Source organism: Sinocyclocheilus rhinocerous, unplaced genomic scaffold, assembly GCF_001515625.1.
Source record: "Sinocyclocheilus rhinocerous isolate Xijiao unplaced genomic scaffold, SAMN03320098_v1.1 scaffold597, whole genome shotgun sequence".
NCBI lineage: Eukaryota > Metazoa > Chordata > Actinopteri > Cypriniformes > Cyprinidae > Sinocyclocheilus > Sinocyclocheilus rhinocerous.
Window position 1 is genome coordinate 280,834 of NW_015649570.1, and position 21,562 is coordinate 302,395.

Below are 21,562 nucleotides of genomic sequence, written 5' to 3' on the forward strand. Positions count from 1 at the left end.
TCAGTGACTCACTCATTTAGTGTCTTACCACCACTTACTGGTAGTTAAGTTGAGAAGTGTTTTGAAAAGTATGCATTTTTCCCCTCAACATTTCTTATTTGTATATTCATAAATTCATTTAAAACATTAATCTCATAACATTATTTATTGCAGTTGTAATTATTGTTATTTGCAGTGTAAATTATTTAATCTGACTGGTAGCAGCCCTATAGTGTATATTGAATTTATTGATGCATACATCTAAAAAGGTTAAAAATAGGCCTTTGTAAAGGTAAATATGCAGATTTAAGTATGTAAAAGCTGATAGAACACTGATGAAAATATTGCTTCAGAATAAATTGTTTACTCCACCAAAAATCTCAGTGATGCAGTTATTTTGCAGGGATATTTTGTATGGAATATTGTCTGCTGACATGAAAAATTCACTGTATATCGTAGTAATAAATATCATTTATTACAGCAATGATATTTTGTTTTGTTTTTAATTTATACACATTAAATATTACATATATGTATGTAATAAAATGTGTATTTCCATTACAGGTTTAGGTCTTAAATTTCATATAAGTTGGTATTAAAAAGGTCTTAAATTTAACTTGTTCATGTCTGCAGAAACCCTGTGTGTGTGTGTTTGTGTGTGTGTGTGTGTGAGAACAGTTGTTCTGACACTGAAATTAGTGGAAAATGTTTTCTGATCAGAATTTCTGTTCAACCAAACCAATTTCACAGACATACTTTCAAGCAGAAGTAATGGTAACACTTTCTATGAAGCCCGTATTTATAATACATTATAAGAGCATTATAATAAATAATAATTTAAATCATTATAATGAATGCATAATGTATTATAAAAAAAATTATAATGTTGTATCATCTCATGATTAATCATAACAACCGTTTTAATGCATTATAATATTTACTTATTTGTGGTTATAGCTTTTTAGAGTATGATGATTTATAACACACAATGAACACAATGCATCCACTTAAGTTACAATGGATTATATTTCCCTTAGTTATAATGTATTATTAGTCTCATATCTTGTCATTGTTAACTTGTTGGTTGGTACGATTTTTTTTAAAATATTTATTTATTATTTGTTTATATATTTATTTTAATTATTATTATTATTATTATTATTGAACAGCAAAAAAATATATAATTACCAAATTACCAAGTATTCCATGGGCCTCTCTCCATCACAGGGTGAGTAAAATGCTTAAAACTTCACATATTTGTGGTCACATCACCAATTTTGTTTAAGGTTGTCTAGAAACAAGGGGTGGCTCAACTTCCCCGCAGGCTCAAATCACCCTGCTCTCCCTTATACAGTTCTGCTCGTTTATAGCAAGTTGCTACTAAGTACATTAAACAATATCAAATTTCGATGCAACATATCAGAAGTGCTCATAGCAGCCCGGTAACTTGTAGAAACGTTTGCAACCCTGATAGCAGCCAGCCAATCAAATTCAAATTAGAGCTTGCCAGATTGAGAAAGCTCTTTGCCTTTATTGTGTGAAATTGACATCAGATGGTCTCTGGAGGAGCGAAATATGGCTTAAACAGCTTGCTAATTGTTGTTGCATATGTGCTGTGGTCTGCCCTGGAGATGAACTGTTTTGTTGATGTTTTTTATGTCTGTTTCCTTGCAGCTACGCTCGGCATTCTGGACTTCAGCCTTCTGTACGATCAGGAGAACAATGCCCTGCACTGCACTATCAACAAAGCCAAGGTAAGAACCGTCCTCAGAAACGGATGGTTAGCATTTGAGTGTGTGACAGATTCAAATAAACAAATCCATCTAATATTTTGAAGCCAGTGGGCTACTTCATAAAACTCCTTCCTCCTGCTAGTCTGTCTTGTATAGGGCCTATAAAGTGAGCGGTTTTGCCCGGTCCTCTTTGGGATGTTGTGCTCCAGGGGGATCCCTTTGGCCTGCGTTTGCCTGTGTGCTCTTTTCTCTGTTGTCGTGTGGGAGGCATTTCCCCTGACAACAGACTGCTGCTAGCATCTGCTGCTGCCTGTTTTGCTTAGTATTCAGTCTAGACCGGCTTTGTCCTTCCGGCAGTATGCTACAAGCAATCTCTCTCTCACTTTCTCTCATCTTTTCTTCCTGTTTCTAATGCTGTTTCTCACACTCTACCTCTGTACCTTTGTTGCCTCGAGTACAAAACACTGCAATGAAGGCGCATCACTTCAGTAGTTAAATTATTTATTTGCTGTATATTCTCAGATGTTTCCATTTCAAGTGGAAGTTAAAAGTTTTACACCGATTAAAGTGCAAAAGAACTATAAAGACCAATAGGTATCACTTTACAATAAGACCTCATTAGTTAACCTTAGTTAATGCATTAACATTCACAATGAGCAATAGCTACATTTGCTACAGAAGTTATTAATCTTTGTTTAAAAAATACAAGTCTTAGCTCATGTTAGTCGGAATAATTTGTAATATATAATTATTCACGGTATTTAGAAGTGCCCACGATAACAATATCGTGCATATTCATTACCGTGATATATCGCATTACCGAATACCGGCACAAGTCTAATTGGTGCACTATGTGGTATATTGACTGACAGCAAGGCAACTATAGCTGGTATTTACATTTAAAGGGATAGTTGTCCAAGATTAAAATTTCAGAAGCCATTTAATAACTTTGTGTGAGGGCAACCTTAAAATGACAAGTTTAGAAATCAAGATGTTTCACATGACTTCAAATTTTGTCTTGTTTTTATTCATAAGACATAAACCATGTGGACTATTTTTTGGATACTTCTATGCCACTTCAGTGGTGTTTCTGCATACATTAAAGATGCAGTCCCCATTCATTGTAATAGTACATTATTTACCACAGTATATTATTGTAACATTGTAATATGATAGCTTATATATAGCTAATATAATTGCTTGTATTTTCATCATTTTGCTTGTTTCAGTGTCACAGGTGATGAGATGACGAGGTGATGCAGTGTGGGTTTGAAATGGTGTTATTTAGTATTATTTATATACTATTTTCATTTAAAGTTTATCACAATATTTTTCAATGAACAAAATTGTTTTAAAAATTTTAGTTTCAGCTAATGATAATAACCCTGGTTTGAAATAATGATGGGTGATCTGCTGAAGGATGAACTAGTTGATTAGTGAGGTAAAGTAGTATCATTTATTAGATATGTATTTTTTTAGTGTAGTGCTTTTAAGGTTTGTCAGACTTCAAATCTGAGGCTATAAGAAATTCTCATTATTATGCATATTACCTAGATCTCTCTTGCTCTTTTTTTTTTTTTGTAAAGATTACGACAGATTTTTGCATTGAAAGGTTATGTTTATTTAACCTATTAAATATCTGTCAGTTGCCTTACTGAAGGGCTATGATGTATCTATCTATCGCTAAAAATGTGTCTGGTGAATTTGACCCTGAGCCTGTCAGACTCCGTTCCATGTTTTGTGTGTGTTTTGCCCCAGGCGACCCAGTTTCTCCCTCATGTTGATTGTTCATTTGATTCCAGGTGTGTCTCCTTAGTCCCTCGTTATCCTGTGTGTAAAAACCCAAGTCCTTTCAGTTAGTGTTGTCGGTTGTTGAATTGTCTTCCTGGATGTAACTCCAGAGTTCCTGTGTTTGTTTCCCTGCGTTCGTTGTATTAAAGTCCATGTTGAAGTTTATCCCTCGTCTCCTCGCTCCTTCGTTCCAGTCCTCATTGTGTGAAGCGTGACAAAACCAACCTAATGATACAGAGGTTCTTCAGTGCATGTTATTTCTAAGAAAAAGAGCATTTCTCACAGCGAGAAAACAAATTGTACTATAATTGCTCTCGTTGGTCAGTGTAATCGCTAACAGCAATGCAAGAGAGAGATTTCAACCTAAATCTAGTCGGTGTCTATTCAGTTACAAAATGCACTGCATGAGCAGCTGTGCAGCTCTTTGTAGTGGAGGGCTCTGTCTCTCAGAGGTGTGCTGATGCCTGTGGGACGAGAGCCACTGATTTGGGTCTCTGGGTCTCTCTCTCTTTTGTTTTCTCTCATTCTGTTTTACACTAAGCTCTCAAATGTCACCCTTGATGACATCTAATCACTCTGTAAAACAAACACCTGCCTGCACATCCAATTTTTTCCTGTTCTACTACTTCATTACACTTTCAATTATGACATAATGCTCAGACAATCAACCTAGCTAGGGCTTGGTTTGAAAATCGTATTGATGAATCCTGAAAGACACAGTGGAGATTTATTCACAAATTATTGTGAAACCAGTGCAGTTATTGATTCACAAATAATTGAACCATACTCAAGTGGACAGTTGAGGAAGAGTTCGTAGTAAATTGGGGCTGGGAATTGTGGTTCATAAATGGTTCCATTTAAAAATACAGGAATTTTGAATGATTTTCATGACAGTGTGTTCTAGGGTTGGGTAATATGGCAAAATATCAGTTCATGATCTGGTTTTTAAGGCTATTTTGTACAGCCAAGCTAATTTAACCTATTGTGTGTGTGTGTGTGTGTGTACCTGTTTTTCTATTCTGGTGGGGACTTAAACCTGAATACACACAGACTCATGGGGACTCGTCACGGTGGGGACCTAAATTGTGGTCCCCACGGGTACAAAAGCTTATAAATCATACAGAATGAAGTTTTTTGAAAATCTAAAAGTGCAGAAAGTTTCCTGTGAGGGGTAGGTTTAGGTGTAGGGTTGGTGTAGGGCAATAGAAAATACAGTTTGTACAGTATAAAAACCATTATGCCTATGGAGAGTCCCCACAAGGAAAGCTGACCAGACGTGTGTGTGTGTGTGTATATGAGTGGATATAAATTACAATACAGTTATTTATTTATTTATTTTTATTTTTTATCTTTGATGCAAATTACAAACAGTAGGACAAATACAATAAATCAAAGATACAAATTACATAAACAGTGCTTTGGAGGGATAGTTCACCCAAAAAGGAAAATTCTGTCATCATTTACTTACCCTCAGATTCCAAACCTCTATAAACTGCTTTCTTCTGTCGAACACAAAAGAAGATATTTTAAAGAATGTGGGTCAGCAAACAGTTGAAGGTAGCCACTGACTTACATAGTGTTTTTTTTCCTTCTTCTTCTTCTTCTTCTTCTTTTTCCCCATTCAATGGAATTCAATGATTATCATCAACTGTTTGGTTACCATTCCTCAAAATATCATCTTTTGTGTGAACTGTCCCTTTAAGCTTCAAGTAAAACAGATCTATTTAAAACTAGCATTCAAGTAAGAAATAATACATACATTTAATCATTTCCATCTTATTGCGCTTAACTCTATTTAACGTCAAACTCATTGTTTATTTTTTCATCGTTCCAACATGTCAATAACTTAAAGCATTTCTGCACAGATATATTTACAAATCTCAATATAAACAATATAACAAAATCTTTAACAATACACTTTATATCATCGTCACAATATATACTGTCATATCGCCCAGTTCCAGTCTGTTCCATTAATGGTTCTTGAATGAAGGAATGCAGCACTAAAATACTCCTGCACTACTATTCAGCTACTGCATCTAGAGCCCTAAACAAAAATAATGTTTTGGGTGATTTGTGAGCTTCCAGTCTGAATTTTAATGTGGAAAACCTGGGTGCCATGAAGTAAAACATAGGCAATTAACAGCTTTTCTATATTGTCATACTTCAAAAAGAAATGAACTATTATGAGCTGATGGTTTTTAATTAATCGCTTAAAAAGACTCACAAATCAGTCCTGAACTTGGCCTAGCCACTTACTCTTTCACTAAATTGTCAGTTCTTGACTTAATTACTAAACATCATTTATACATTCTTTCATACAGTGCAAAAATATATATTTTTTAGTCCAGTAATTTGTCTTGTTTAACAGTAAAAAATATCTAAACATCATTAAAATGAGATACATTTACTTGAGGAGGCAAAATTGCATAAGATATTAAGACCTTACAAAAATTAGTTACATTTAATAAGGTCTTTATATATATGATTCCTCAAAAGTGCTAAAAGAATCATTAAGGAACCACAATCATTAAGTGAAATTGGAGTCAGAATGGTCAAATTCCCATCCCTCTTAAAAAGAAAGGGTAATCAGAAGACTGTTTTGTCGCCTGTGGGATCTGTTCTTTGTGTCAGTGACGAAGCCCTTCATAAAGGTAAATAAAAAGGGCAGCAGTCATTTCTGGAGAGCAGATATCCTCTGGAGAAACAAAAGCCTCACTGTTTTTCTCTCCTCATTTTACACCTCAGATTAACACTGTTATTGAAATCAGCTCTTATGGAGCAGAAGTGAGAGGCACTAAAGATGCGATTGCCAACTGCAGTGTATATGGCATTGTTCTGTGAGTTTTATAAGACGCCTACAGTCCTCTAGGCTCGTTTACATTTGTTCAGCCTTGCATCATTTACATTATACTCATTTACAATATTACTTACAAACAATTGTTAACAGGATAATTAGCAGTGTTTGAAAAAAAGCTTAACTATTATTTTTTCTCATAACTACATTACTGTTCAAAGATTTTTTTTTCTTTGAAAGAAATTAATAATTTCATTCAGCAAAGATGCATTAAAGTGATAGTAATGACAGTAAAGACATTTATAATATTACAGAAGATTTCTATTTCAAATAAATGCTGTTCTTTTGAACTTTATATTCATCAAAGAATCCTGAAATAAGTGTTTCACAGTTTCTACAAAAAAATATTAATCAGAGCAACTGTTTTCAACATTGCTAATAATAAGAAATGTATCTTGAGTAGCAAATCAGCATATTAGAAAGATTTCTGAAGGATCATGTGACACTGAAATTATGCTCAGATTCACCTTTCCCATCACATGAATGAATTACATAAAAAAATATTAAAATAGCGATTTTATTTTTTAAATTGTTGAAATACTTCACAATAGTGCTCCACAATACTGTTTTACTGTATGTATGATTAAATGAATGCAGCCTTTGTGAGCATAAGCAGCGACTTTCACAAACCAGGAAAAAAAAATCTTGCTGACTACAAACTTTGAACTGTAGTGTTAAGTGGAATTAAAGCATAGTGGTAAAGTATTAAACTTTAACATGCATGTAACTTATCCTGCATTGTTTATAAAATTAATAGTACTTCAAATTATACCCAAGTGATCAAAATCATGCCATTTTTATTATTATTATATGGCAGACAATAAAAACAAGTCCCATAGAAAGAAAAAAAACATTTGTGTGACCACACAAGTGACCACATAGCGACATGATAAAAATACTTAGCAAACCCTTAGCAACTGCATAGCAACGCTCTGGCAATCATCTACAAACCTCATGTTTTCTGGCTTTTGCACAGACAAAAATAAACGAGTTATTAATGCTGCAAAATGTGTCATTTCCTGTTATTTCAACACAAGTGTGAAATGAGTACACAGATGAAGACATAAAATTAATTTGTAATATTGATATTGTTGCTGTATCAACTGTTTTCTGAGACCCTTGGGGAAATAACTGGGAAATTACTGAGAGTATCAACAACCTTGTATTCATAGTTACTGTGCCAATATTCACTGTTTACAAATTATGCTTCAGGCAATTGCTTTTTGTTCCTTGCTTGGGAGAAAAAGAAAAAAAAAACGCGGAACGTACAACATTTTTGGATCGTGGCCACATCAAAGCAAGATGTACCAGGCCACCTGGTAATTGAAAAATAACAGGTGGCTTCAAGTTAGCTATGCACTGGGGTTAGATACCGGTCAGCAGTGCTGTTTGTTTGCTGGGCTCTTTGATAATGCTATTGTGCAGCTGAGATGCCATCTTTATTGAACAAAAATGGCTCTGCCTCTTTGTTTTGCAGTATATAAAACATAGAATGCGATTATGTTGTTAGGAAAAGCATCCCGGCCATTAATCTGATGGGCTTGTGCATTAGCTCAAGTGTTGTTGAGGTTGTTCTCAGTTTTTTCTCGTAACTGCATAAGCGGGACAAACCCAAAGGCAAATGAGCCCATTTAGTGGTCTCTGATAACTAATATTGTGCCCAGACTGAAAATGTGCTATTCCCATCAGTAACACCATCTCCTAAAGGCACTTTATACTGAATCGTTTCCCAATTCCCTGAGAGCTGAAGTAGAACAGTGATTTATACATTTACAGGGCACGTCCTTAACTTCAAATCCTTATGCATGACCAAGAAGAGCCTTTAAATAAAGAATCTGTGTTTGACAGAAAATAAAGAAATACATTTGTCTAGTTCATGTCTGTTCTCGAGTCCAGAGAGGGAAATGAACCAGGACTCAGGGAAAAAAATGTCATAGATATTTAAAATGTATCCTAGCATTTATGGTGTTTTGATATCTTGTGCATTATTCACACACTTTAAAATAGGAACACATATTCACTATTAAAGTGCCCCTATTATGGATTTTTTCGAATTCCATTTTCATGAAGTTCACACGTCACAAGTTACAACATTTGCATAATGCCCACCTACTGTAAGTTCTCCCGCGAGAACTTGAACCCCCCTCAAACGCTGTAGCACGTTCGTGTGGATAACATGTTGACAAGTCGCTGTACTCTGTGCTGTGAAAGTAAATTTGGTTTATTTTTACTTCCAAAGGATGAGACTGTGAAGAATAAGTGGTTAAAATTCATCTTTCGTCATTCTTATTACTTTGAGACAGTGGTTCTCAAACCTCTCCATGAAGTACCCCCAGCACTGCACATTTTGTATGTCTCCCTTTATCTGACACACCCACTTCAGGTCTTGCAGTCTCCACTAATGAGCTGATGAGTTGAATCAGGTGTGATAGATGAGGGAGACATACAAAATGTGCAAGGCTGGGGGTACTCCAGGACAGGTTTGAGAACCACTGCTTTGAGACATGATAAAGGATGGAGCAATACGTTGGCTAACGCATATATATTGTTTGGGTCTTTACTACGTTCTGTCTCCGACATGCGCTATACACAGTAGACCAATCACTACAGACTGGGTCATCTGACCAATCAGAGCAGAGTAGCCTCAATCAAAGGAGGGGATTGGAAAGATGAATCTTCAAAAAAATAATTTTAGAGTCGTTGAGAAATAAGGTAAATTTAAATGCATATTATAAGAAAATGAAAGTGTTTTTTACCTTTCATGCATGTACACCTATTGTTGGGGACTCCAAACAGCATACTAGGGGCAATTTAACTAAGAGTTTTCCCTGAACAAACTCCTAATTTGCTTTTAATAGTTAGTAAGGTAGTTGTTAAGTTTAGGTATGGGGTAGATTAAGGTATCTAAAATATGGCCATGCAGAATAAGCCATTAATATGTGCTTTATAAGTATGAATATAAATATGCATGCTAATAAGCAACTAGTTAATAGTGAGAATTAGTCCTTAAAGTAAAGTGTTACCATTTGATTTAGAATTAACAGCTATAATTGTTTCAAGTTCAAGCATTATTTCAGTTGTTTATTCAGAAGTATTTCACCAAAGTTAATATAACATTGTGCCCTCACAAATGTTTTAAAAAAAAACGTAAATAGTGTGCTTTAATAAAAACGTTATTTTCTGACACTGGTCATACACTTAAACTGTATGAATGTATGAACATTGCAATAAAAGTGGATTGATGGGTGTTTCTTCAACTTCAGGCACTTTTGTGTCCCAGTGGTTGACTTTTCTTTGGTTATATCAAGATCACATTAAAACCATCTAGAAACTTTTTACCATACCTTCATTTATTTTTCATTTAAATCGTATTGTGTTACCCTTGTCCCAGAATTTCAGTATTAAAATATGAAAATCCTTGTTTTTAAAGTATAATAACACAAAAATGAAATGTGCAAAATGTGTGACTAAATTTTGTTTTTGTTATTGTTTTAATTATTAATAACAAAATTTTATCAAAAGTTGTGTCAGTGAAGAGATTGTGTAGTGTGTGACGGTAAATACCATGAAAATAATTATTTTTTGTCATTATGTAAAAAAACTTTAAGGTATGATTCAATTGTGTCTGTTTGGGATACATAAAATGCTGGCTATGAATTTAGCCTTAACAAGGAGTGAGTAACTCCTTTTTTATTCCAAAAATGTTTATCATCACTGTTATTTCAATCATAAGATTTCATCAAAGATCATTTGAGATGTGATGTGACGATGTAAGGAAAACATTCATGACATTTCACAAAATAATGACAGAATTCTCCAGTGTTGCATCATGTTTGTCCTCCATTGCACCTTGTTAGTGGACAAATTAAACCAGTGAAAAGTGTGTTTAAAGTGGTGTTTCTTTTTTTCTTAAGTCAACAGGGGCAAAAGTTCCCATAGTTGAAGAAACACCCTCACACACCTGACAGGTGGAAAGAGTCACAAAGAGTTTTACAGGATCAAAGACGAGCTTTCTGTAGCTGTCACGGTGACCCTTGCTGCTTTGATTTGCTTTCTGTTGGCTCATCTCTGAATGCGAGCCAAAGCTTCCAAAACAAACCCAGCCCACATACAGACCCAGCAACGACTTCTATCAGACTACAGGCTGTTAATATTTCATTACGGTTGTCCTATATTGTACGGCCCCTTATCAACATTATGCAGATAAGGCAAGCTGTTGAATTATGAAGTAGTCAGTCATCCAGAACTCTTCAATAATAAGTGGACAAATAGCAAGCAGAAAGTAATGATGAGTGTCGGTGGAATTAGTTTTTCCGCTAAAGAGAGGATGTTGTTTGACTTTGCGGAGAATTGTTCGACCTCTGCAGTCTGCTGTCCATGTTGAATAATTTAGAGTCTAATGAAATTATGAGTTATGCCCAGTTATACATTATTTCTATAGAAAAATACGCACACACGCAGGAGTATGACTGATAGCTGGTCATACAGGCACAAGAAGAGAACAGTACTTTAATGTGTAGCTATTGATCTCTCACTAAACCTCTATTGAGAGGCATAACATGTACCTTCCCATCTCACGTTATAAAGAAAAGCTTAGAAACTACTTTCAATGTCATTCAACACACATCTTACAGAGCCCTTTAAATGCTTTTAGTGAGTACAGCCAATAGCCTGGTTATGTTAATCAAACAGCTGAAGGTCATTCTGTTCAGTATTTGCTCTGATTCAAAACACAACTTGATTAACGTAGTTGATTACGCTGGGGTGAATTCACCAACCAGTCGTGCCACTTTTGAATGCTGTATAGAGCTCTGCAGCACTCTGTTACAGCACAAAAACTGCATTTAATTAACTAACAAAATTATCGCTAGGCTAAATGTGCTCAAATATCAGTTTTTCAGCACAAAAATGCTTAATTTCTGTGTAAATGAGGCTCGTTATGAATTATCATTTACAAAACTCAGCACTATTTGTTTGACACAATTAACATCACTCTAATACCGTCTGAGAAAAGCAAGTGGTAAACAAAATTTTGCATGGTAAATGGGGCTGATTTTTGGGGATTTGATTTGCATATATAAACCTTTACTAAATCAAGTGGTAAAACAATGCATGCAGTGCATTGTTAAATTAAAAAAAGTAACTATTGGCGAAATCCAGTCTGCAACCAGCAGTAGCAACCAAAAGTACAGCAACATGGCTAACTGCCGTCTTTAATCTGCTGCTGTGTGTGTTTAGCTTTACACTCGCCTCAGCCACAGACGGCACACCCACAGACCGCCCACAGTCCATTCACACACCGTCTGATGCATATTGCACAAAACTGGCAAGTGCTGGCTGAAATTCCTGTTCCAATCAGATTGGCAATTCCAGTCTAATTAACTGACTTTATGCAATTTGCAAATGCCATGATGCACAGGAGTCCAACAGGGAACACAGCCATGATTTTAAGACACCAGGCTACCACAGTTAGCATCTCAGAGGAAGATCTAGCCACTGAACTTGACCGAATTGCAAGGTTTGGGCCATCAGATCTTTAAAAGACATTTTGGTAACACTTTCTATGAAGCCTGTATTTATAATACATTATAAGGGTATTCTTAAAGCATTATAATGAATGCATAATGCATTATAAAAAAACGTATGTTATATCAACTCATGAATAATCATAACAACAGTTATAATACATCATAATACTTACGTATTTGTGGTTATAAGTTTAAGAGTATGATTATTTATAACACACAATGAACACCATATCAAATCTACTTCATTTACAGAATAATGGACTGTATCATATCTTGACATTGTTTATTTAAGATCTGCACAGTATCTTACTACAGCTTGTGAGTGGTTAGATGTTGAGTGTTATTTGAGTGTTTCCTGTGGAGCTAATGTTAATTAATGGATGTGAGCTTTATACTCCACCTGAAAAAAATGCAATGTTTTATATGGTTACATTTTATTTTGATGGTCCCCTTAATCAATCGACTATAAGCAACTTTGCAACTACATGCCAAATTATAAATACGGGCTTCATAGAAAGTGTTACCGACATTTCTTTGAGCCACTTAGTAAACAAGATCTCCTTGAACATGCTTGTATTTTTAGCTTTTGTTCTCAGAGTTACAGTATATATTTTCATATTTCCATGACACTAAACACATAAACAACAGACTGGATAGGTCTGATGGTGTCTTCTGTCTAAGTAGGCGGATGTAAAGTGAACCAGAGTTTATTCTGATAATCAAAAAAATTGTATTTATATTTTTTAAACTTGCCATCAAATTTGCTTTATAATGGTTTTGAAAAAGTCTCTTATGCTCAACAAGGATCCATTTGTTTGAAGAAAAAAGAAAGAAAGAAAGAAAGAAAAACACACCAAATAAGCATATTATAATGATTTCTAAATTATCATGTGACACTGAAGACTGGAGCTGCTGAAAATTTTGTTTTGCCATCCCAGGAATAAATTACATTTTAAAATTTTAAAATGGAAAACAGTTATTTCAAATTGTAATGATATTTTACAATATTGCTATTTTACTGTATTTTTTATCAAACAAATGGATCCTTGGTGAGCATAACAGACTTTTTTCAAAAACATTCTTAATTATTTTTAACTTTTGACTGGTAGTGTACTGTAGATATCTGACATACTGACATATTTTTAACCATTATGAACAAATTATCATTGAAATCTAACTCAAGACACTGCAATAAATATGAATGATTTTGTTTAGTAAATCTTGCTGAGAACACAGTTCACTGACTGATTCCATGCTGTTCCTTTATAAAGAGCTATGGAAACAGATGCTGATGCAGAACACTTTAGCTCTGCCGTCAATCACCCTCCCGCTGTCAGCTGGGTCTTCTGGAGCGCTGAGCACTGTTCTCTAAAGAACCTGATTCAGGGTCTACTCCATGTCAACCTGACAAGCCTCGATCACAACACTGACATTTTGTGCAGTCTAAAGGGAGGATTGTCGGAATTACCAGACCATGTCCGTTACGTAGACAGAGATCTGGGAAACACTGCAGATAAAAGAGAGCTATCGTGCCCTGCACATCACCTTTCGATTCACTTAATTCATTTGGTATAGGGAAAAAATAGCTGGACTAGCATAAGTTGTTCAGGACAGCAGCGGGTGAAGAAATTTGTCATACATTTGTCCTGTTTTCATCTGCATTTTGTAGTAAGAATAACAACTTAAGTGAATCCCAGTGTTTCTGTAGGTCTTAAAAAGTCTTCATTCAACGGGGTATGAAAGCTTGTTTCCCCTAAGTAGAATTTTTTTGAGCCCATTGGCAGACATTTATTCTTGTTTTAATCATAAACTCACAAAAAAAAGTACTGAATAAAGTATCATGGTTTCCACAAAAATATTAAGCAGCATGACTGCTTTCAACATTAATAATAAGAAATGTTTCTTGAGTGTTAAATCAGCATATCAGAATGATTTCTGAAGGATCATGTGACACTGAAGACTGGAGTAATGACTGCTGAAAATTCAGCTTTACCATCACAGGAATAAATGACATTTTAAATATATATTCAAATAGAAAACAATATTTTATATTGTAATAATATTTCACAATATTACTGTTTTACTGTATTTTTGATCAAATAAATGCAGCCTTGGTGATCAGAAGAGACTCCTTTCAAAAACGTAAAATAAATTAAATAAATAAAAATCCTACTGACCCCAAACCTTTAAATGGTAGTGTATCATTATCCTGAATCATTACCACAGTCATACATATAAGCTACTTCAAAAAACATGGTACTTTTTAGTAACTGAGCAATATTGATTTGATTTTGGCTTGATTTGTATTAGATTTGGGCTATACTGAAATCAACTAGTTTCCAACTTATGATATATATATATATGTATATGTATACATACATAGAGAGAGAGAATATATGTTATGTTTACTGCAAATTTATACAAATATTTAATAGCTTGTGAGTGTAGAAAGACAAGCTGTATTATGTCATTCAGAGTGCTTTATGGGACTGGGCGCCTGGGCGGAGCTCTTTTGGCATGATTTGATTGTTGAAATTATCTGATTGGTAGAGATTTATTTGCAGAATTATGGGTAATGTAGGTTTTCACCAGGAATTCTGCTGTTAAACAATTATTTTAAAAAAATTACTTGGGCTGATGGCTTCAACAGAAGCATATGAGATTGATTTACAACTTCACAGTATGTCTGTCTTTAAGAGTTATAGAGTTTGATGTCAGTGCATGTGACTAAGCTCATGAATTGTGATAAGCAAAATTATAAGTAGCACCCACTCCACTTTCATTCCCCACCACTCACATATTCTAATCTGGAACATTGTGAACACAGACAAGTGGATTGGAAAGTTCCAGTGTTGTTGGACTTTGTATCATCACCCTTGGAATAACATTCAGCCAATCACATTCGAGAACCGGAACTGTTATATAATAAAATATAAATCACCTACAGGTAGACACCTGTCACCACCGAAGTCATTTATCAGAATAATATTTCACCATTTCCTAAGTGCCAGGCCATTCGTCCTTCTGAACAGACACACGTGATGAAAATGACATTTTAAATATATATTCAAATAGAAAACAATATTTTATATTGTAATAATATTTCACAATATTACTGTTTTACTGTATTTTTGATCAAATAAATGCAGCCTTGGTGATCAGAAGAGACTCCTTTCAAAAACGTAAAATAAATTAAATAAATAAAAATCCTACTGACCCCAAACCTTTAAATGGTAGTGTATCATTATCCTGAATCATTACCACAGTCATACATATAAGCTACTTCAAAAAACATGGTACTTTTTAGTAACTGAGCAATATTGATTTGATTTTGGCTTGATTTGTATTAGATTTGGGCTATACTGAAATCAACTAGTTTCCAACTTATGATCAACCTTTCAGTCTGGCAAAAGCAGAATAAAGCTTTGACAGGTCAGGACCACGGACAGCGCTGGATTCTGCAGCAATTCTAACATGTCTTGTACATCTGGCTTCTATTGGCTGTTCTTGCAAGAATCTGACTATGTGTAGCATGTGTGGCTAATGTGGTTAGAACTATCCGACCGTATCCAATATCACCAGAAGATCAATACAAAAAGTAATGTTTGGTGGAATGAGTGTTGCAGGTGGTTGGATATGAGTGTTGGTGGGGTGTCAGGGGTGAATGTGTTGGTATTCGGTGATAAGCACAGATCCGAGACATGCACGTCAGAGCGCACGGGGGATTACAGGGGTTTACACATCCAGAAATACAGATAATGGAGTATTTGTAATCAGAGCAGAACCATCACACAAAATCATTTGCCTTACCAGGAGCTTGCCTGCTGGTTTATATAGGGAGATTACGCCTCCTGACATCACTTCAGCACGACTATGACGTTAGCAGACACTTTGTGACTGAATCAAGTGTACAGCCTATAATAGTAATGTAATGATTTTTTTGTGAAACATTGCTCATATGATGGACATGCACATGAAAAGAGACGTCTGGTACATATTACCCGTCATTCTAGGCAATCAACTGCATATTACTGAGTGTTAAAACACAATAGTGTGGTTACAAAACCTTGTTAGCTGCTTACTGCCTACAAACATACAGACAGCATAACCGAAATGAAAACACAATGCGAAACGAAAATGTAGCCTTGCTGAGCACATTCATGAACATAAAAAAATCTTATAGTCTCCAAACTTTTGAACAGTATCATTGTACTAAGTCACTAAGGTACTTCCAAACTGAACTGATATGTTCAACATAGGCAGCTGTAATGTTCAAAGACTCACCTAACACTTGTGAAATATAACTGTGAATACCAATAAACTACAACAATGGTCATCCAATGGTCATCAGCAGCCTTGGTTCTGGATGTGTTTTTCACATTTATTTTTCCTATAGGGATTCTAAAAAAGTCTTAATTAAACAGTCATAAGCTATGAACCAAACCTACAAGGTGAATCACATTAGAAACTTTGATTTGAATAAAAAAAGCTTTTGAAAAAAAGACAAAATCAGACAAAAAGACAAAGGTAGTAGAATATATATATATATATATATATATATATATATATATATATATATATATATATATATATATATATATATATATATACATAGAGAGAGAGAATATACCTGGGCGGAGCTCTTTTGGCATGATTTGATTGTTGAAATTATCTGATTGGTAGAGATTTATTTGCAGAATTATGGGTAATGTAGGTTTTCACCAGGAATTCTGCTGTTAAACAATTATTTTAAAAAAATTACTTGGGCTGATGGCTTCAACAGAAGCATATGAGATTGATTTACAACTTCACAGTATGTCTGTCTTTAAGAGTTATAGAGTTTGATGTCAGTGCATGTGACTAAGCTCATGAATTGTGATAAGCAAAATTATAAGTAGCACCCACTCCACTTTCATTCCCCACCACTCACATATTCTAATCTGGAACATTGTGAACACAGACAAGTGGATTGGAAAGTTCCAGTGTTGTTGGACTTTGTATCATCACCCTTGGAATAACATTCAGCCAATCACATTCGAGAACCGGAACTGTTATATAATAAAATATAAATCACCTACAGGTAGACACCTGTCACCACCGAAGTCATTTATCAGAATAATATTTCACCATTTCCTAAGTGCCAGGCCATTCGTCCTTCTGAACAGACACACGTGATGAGAATGTAACCATTCACTCATTCATCCCTCACAAAGGTGCCTTCCAAGATCCATTTCAGAGCACATATTGCTCATATTGTGTGTCACACAAGGACACATCTGCTCCAACCTTAACGTGCACCACAGCCTTTTCAAACGACAGCCTCCATTAAAGAAAACCGCCCTCCCTTTCGCTGACCCCAATTCAACGCACAATTCACCCATCGCCATTTTCCCAGGGCTCAGCCACTGCCTCCCTGCCACCGGCCCAACACTCCCCCCTCCTATCAACTCAATTAAGGTTACCTGTCTGTGATCTGCTCTTTTTTTCTGTGAAACTGACAGCTCTGAAAGGGTCGTCCTTATTAGCTCCAGATGTACAGGGGTCACAGGCTCACCAGGAGTGTTCGCTCTGTGATGCAAGGCGAGGAATGTGTCACATCAACAGTGGAACGAGAGGAGGTCACCAACCTGTGTGCACATTACTGAGATGTCATTGAAAACAACTCTGAGGAACACACTGTCCATTCCATTATTTACATTTTGAGCCTGTGATTTGCGGCTGTGGGTGATTTCTTTCAAATAACATGCCAAAAAAGGGTATCTGTTCCAAATCCAGTGGTCCCAGGATGTTTTTGAACATTTAAAGGGATAGTTCACCCAAAATATGAAAATTGTCATCATTGTCATCTCGCTTCATGGTGCTACATTCATATTATTAAATATTTTGAAAAATGTCGGTAACCAAACAGTTTTGCTTCTAGTATATTGACAAAAAATACAATGGAAGTCAGTGGGAACTAAAACTGTGTGAGGGTGAGTAAATTATGACAGAATTTTCATTTTTGGGTGAACTATCCCTTTAAGACTCACTTGTTGAATATATGGATATCATATGTATGAATGTCAACAACAAAAAAAGTTAACCAAATGACACTTTTTCAAACAAAGTATTTCATAAATTTAAAATGCATTAGATGTACTGCTCAAATGTAAGATAAAATAGTTAATATTACATTTATCAGTCATTTTGTTATTATTTAGCCACTATAATTTAACCCTAATCTCTTCATAAAACATTCATGCATATTCAACAAGATGTTTTCTCATCTCTGGATTACTTTTGCATTTGTCAAGAGTGTGATGTGACACATGCTGCTTAAACAGAAATGAAGCATTAAACTAGATAAATGGATACTTAATTGAACCCCCAGGCAGCAAATTAACATGCTACTTTTTTAATGAAATGATATTCATTCTCATTATTTGTTTTGCCTGTGGTGTCACTCTTATTAGTCAGTACATATTTAAAAGTGTAACATTCAGTTTTATTTGACTGACATATCACACCTCCAACTTTTCTCTCAGTTGAGTTTCCCATTTTGAATAATGTGGCGTGTTCTCATGTAAACTATGGGCACTAAATACAACTTTCCAACTGAGAAAACAAAGCCAAAATAAAGCATTTATTTAGAACAAAGATGCTGCCCTGACATCCTCTTATGATGAAATTGGGGGTTGATCTAACAGCATTTACATTTTTTTTTGTTTGCTGCTCTACACCTCTGAACACTCCATCACTTCATGACAGCTAAATTTAGGGTTGTACTGGCTATCAGTAGTGGTGGAAAGCGTACTAAGAAATTGTACTTAAGTAAAAGTATTGCTACTTAAGGAATAATTTACTTGAGTACAAGTAAAAGTGCTGAAAAATAATATGACTCAAGTAAGAGCAAAAAAGTAATTTGCTGAAAAGCTACTCAAGTTACTGCGTTACAAAGTACTTTAGTATTATTTTTCTATTTTTAACCAAAATTAGACGATGTGAGCATTATGGAGCAGGGTTAATCCTAACCCTAACACTCATGTACTGTAATGTCTGTTTCACAAGTGAGACATGGAACCACAGAAGCTAACTGTTTTAAACACAACTGATGTTATAAAGTGATTTTGGAGCAAAACATGATATTAGTCTTATAAATTGTCATGTTTGACGATATGTTAAGCAAACATACTACCTGTCCCTGTTGCCAGGAGCAACTGTTTTATAACTAACTTTGAAAAGTACATTCACGTATAAGATTATGTGGTTGTTTTTAAGAAGGGTAAGTGAGGGTTTAAAAGAAAAGGGTTTAAAACAGTGTGAATAGAAAGGTGCCAGTAAAAAATAATGTGGGGTGTGGGTAAGGTTGGGCATTGTTTGAATTTTAATGATTCCGATTCTTGTCAATTCCTAATTTCGATTACAATAAGATAAAAAATAAATCTTAGATATCCTCTTATTACAAAATATTTAATAGTTAGCTGAATACTATGAATGAAAATCAACAGGCTAAAGAACACTTACACAAGGATATGTGTGCAGCTCATTTTTGGGTGAACTAACACTTTAAGGTCAGGAATCGTCTACTTGTTATAAAATTCAAATTTCGATTCTTATCAATTCCTTTGTGCGCATTTTAATAAGCACAGTTTACTTTTGTCTAATTGACAGGCTTTATTTTTTCTTATGTCTTTTAGTTGGCTAAGAAATCAAATACACTGCTGGGCGATAACCAATCAATTGTATTCTATAATATTTTCCTAATGACAATTTTAGGATTGGTTTATACAAACACATAATAAGGCAGAATAGTTTCTATACTGTAATAAATGTTATATCAATTAGCACTGCATTATTCATATACTATTTATTACCGGGAAATGACCTGAAATGACCTTTTTTTAAAGCTATACAGCGATAACGGGATGCCTTAGTCCATATTAGAGATTTCCTGCAGGTCATAAATTATTATGTATTACTTCTACTAGGCCGTTTTAGACTTTCTGCGCGAGAGCGCCCTCCGGCTTTGAGTATGAATGAAACATGCACTATATGTTCACATCGTCTCGTTTTGGATATGTAAAAATCGTTCGGTCATACATACACTAGCCTATCTAGTTTCTTCGCCCATCTGCACACACATCCAAAGCATGCACACAGAAAAAGTGATTTAAAATGCATCTGATTAATTTAACAGATAAATCATGGTTGATCTATATCAGCCAGATGCACGTAAAAATGCACGCGCTCTTATTTCAATGTTGTTGTTAATGTTGCGGTTATTTTAGCTTTGTACATTTAGTTTAACTGCACTGTTAAAGAGGGCGAATTTTACCATTCAACTGAACTGTGTGCATGTATTTTAGACACTTACATTGTTCTTGCTCCATCCATGCAATAATTCTATCAACCGAGTTTTCCATTTACTTATACTGCTGTGTGCTCTGGTAATATCAACGGTATGAACCATTTCAGGAGTTGACAAAATTACGATTTAAAATCAGAGCATAGCTCACATTCACTAAAATATTGAAACGGTATGCTGATTCAAAACGACAACGCTGGTGATTGACAGTCAAAGAAAAGCGCGGTTTGAACATGCCCCCAGCTGAACTGGAAGTTTTGATTGGTTTTGCACCCGAGTCAGACCTGTCTGTTATACAATACCACATACATTTTTAACACATGGGTCAAACCCCCTGGGCGCTTCATTTTTCCCCTCTGTATTTTCACATGCTGTTTTTCTTTTACATCATGCTTTTTGTGTTGTCTTTTTTCAAACTTATATCTGCAAATAGCTATAATTTGTGTCAATGTTGTTTTTCTACTCTTTCTTCCACCTATTCTGTCTTGCATGCCCACATCTCTCTCTGCATGGCTTGGCTGCATGCTGTAAATTGTTCTTGATGGAGTGTAGCTTCCTGTACCCAGATACAAAAAGGTAAGTTCATATTTATTCACTACTTTCCCACTTCCTAAACAAATTCCTTGTCTCTCCCATCGAAACTCCACTGATTCACTCCAGTAACACTGAAAAAACTTACTAGCTGTAATGTACTCTCTGAAATGTTAAAGAAAAGTCTACTGTATTAGAACCATTATTACATCCTTATGTTATATGTTTTTTTGTTTTGTTTTTTATTTGTTTTTTTGTATTATTTGTATTATTTTTTACATGACAGGATCATACAAATCTCTCAACTGGTTACTTTTTATTTTATTTTTTTCAGTAGAAATACTGGGATTAAAATATTACAAGTATTCCTAAATTCTAACCAATTGCAACTGTAGTATTTTTTGTGACTAGAGACTAGATCTTACAGTCTCCTTTATGCATGTTCCCTTTGTGGCATACCTCTATCTGTCCTGTGAAATATAAGACTTCCTGTGACACAGCTGGCATCATTTTGTACTTTACTGTTGGCATCTTTTCTTTTTGTTGGCTCACTCATTGACAAGACAGATTATCTTCAATTAAGATAAAGTCAAGTCAAGTCAAGTCACCTCAAACTCAAAACACACGGTAGCCTGTATAACGGTATAACGGTATAAAGTGCTTACCCATGGGCAGATGTAAGCATAATGTTTAATAATAGCCTTTTATTAAGTATTTATGATGAATGGATACATTTATCTCATGCTAGTTCATTTCTGTTACCATGTAATGGTACATTTCTGTCTTGAATGGCAATTTT

General features: G+C 34.9%; 1 protein-coding gene across 2 annotated transcripts in view; it reads left to right on the top strand.

Annotated features, from left to right (window-relative positions):
• Positions 1–21,562, top strand: part of doc2b (double C2-like domains, beta) — a 97,424-nt gene that overhangs the window by 33,992 nt on the left and 41,870 nt on the right. Inside the window, exons 2-3 of one of the 2 annotated variants that reach the window (XM_016515563.1) lie at positions 1,654–1,733; positions 20,785–20,808. In XM_016515563.1, coding sequence (XP_016371049.1) covers positions 1,654–1,733; positions 20,785–20,808 — 104 coding nt within the window. The remainder of the gene's footprint in view (positions 1–1,653; positions 1,734–20,784; positions 20,809–21,562) is intronic. The other variant, XM_016515565.1, reaches the window with a different exon arrangement.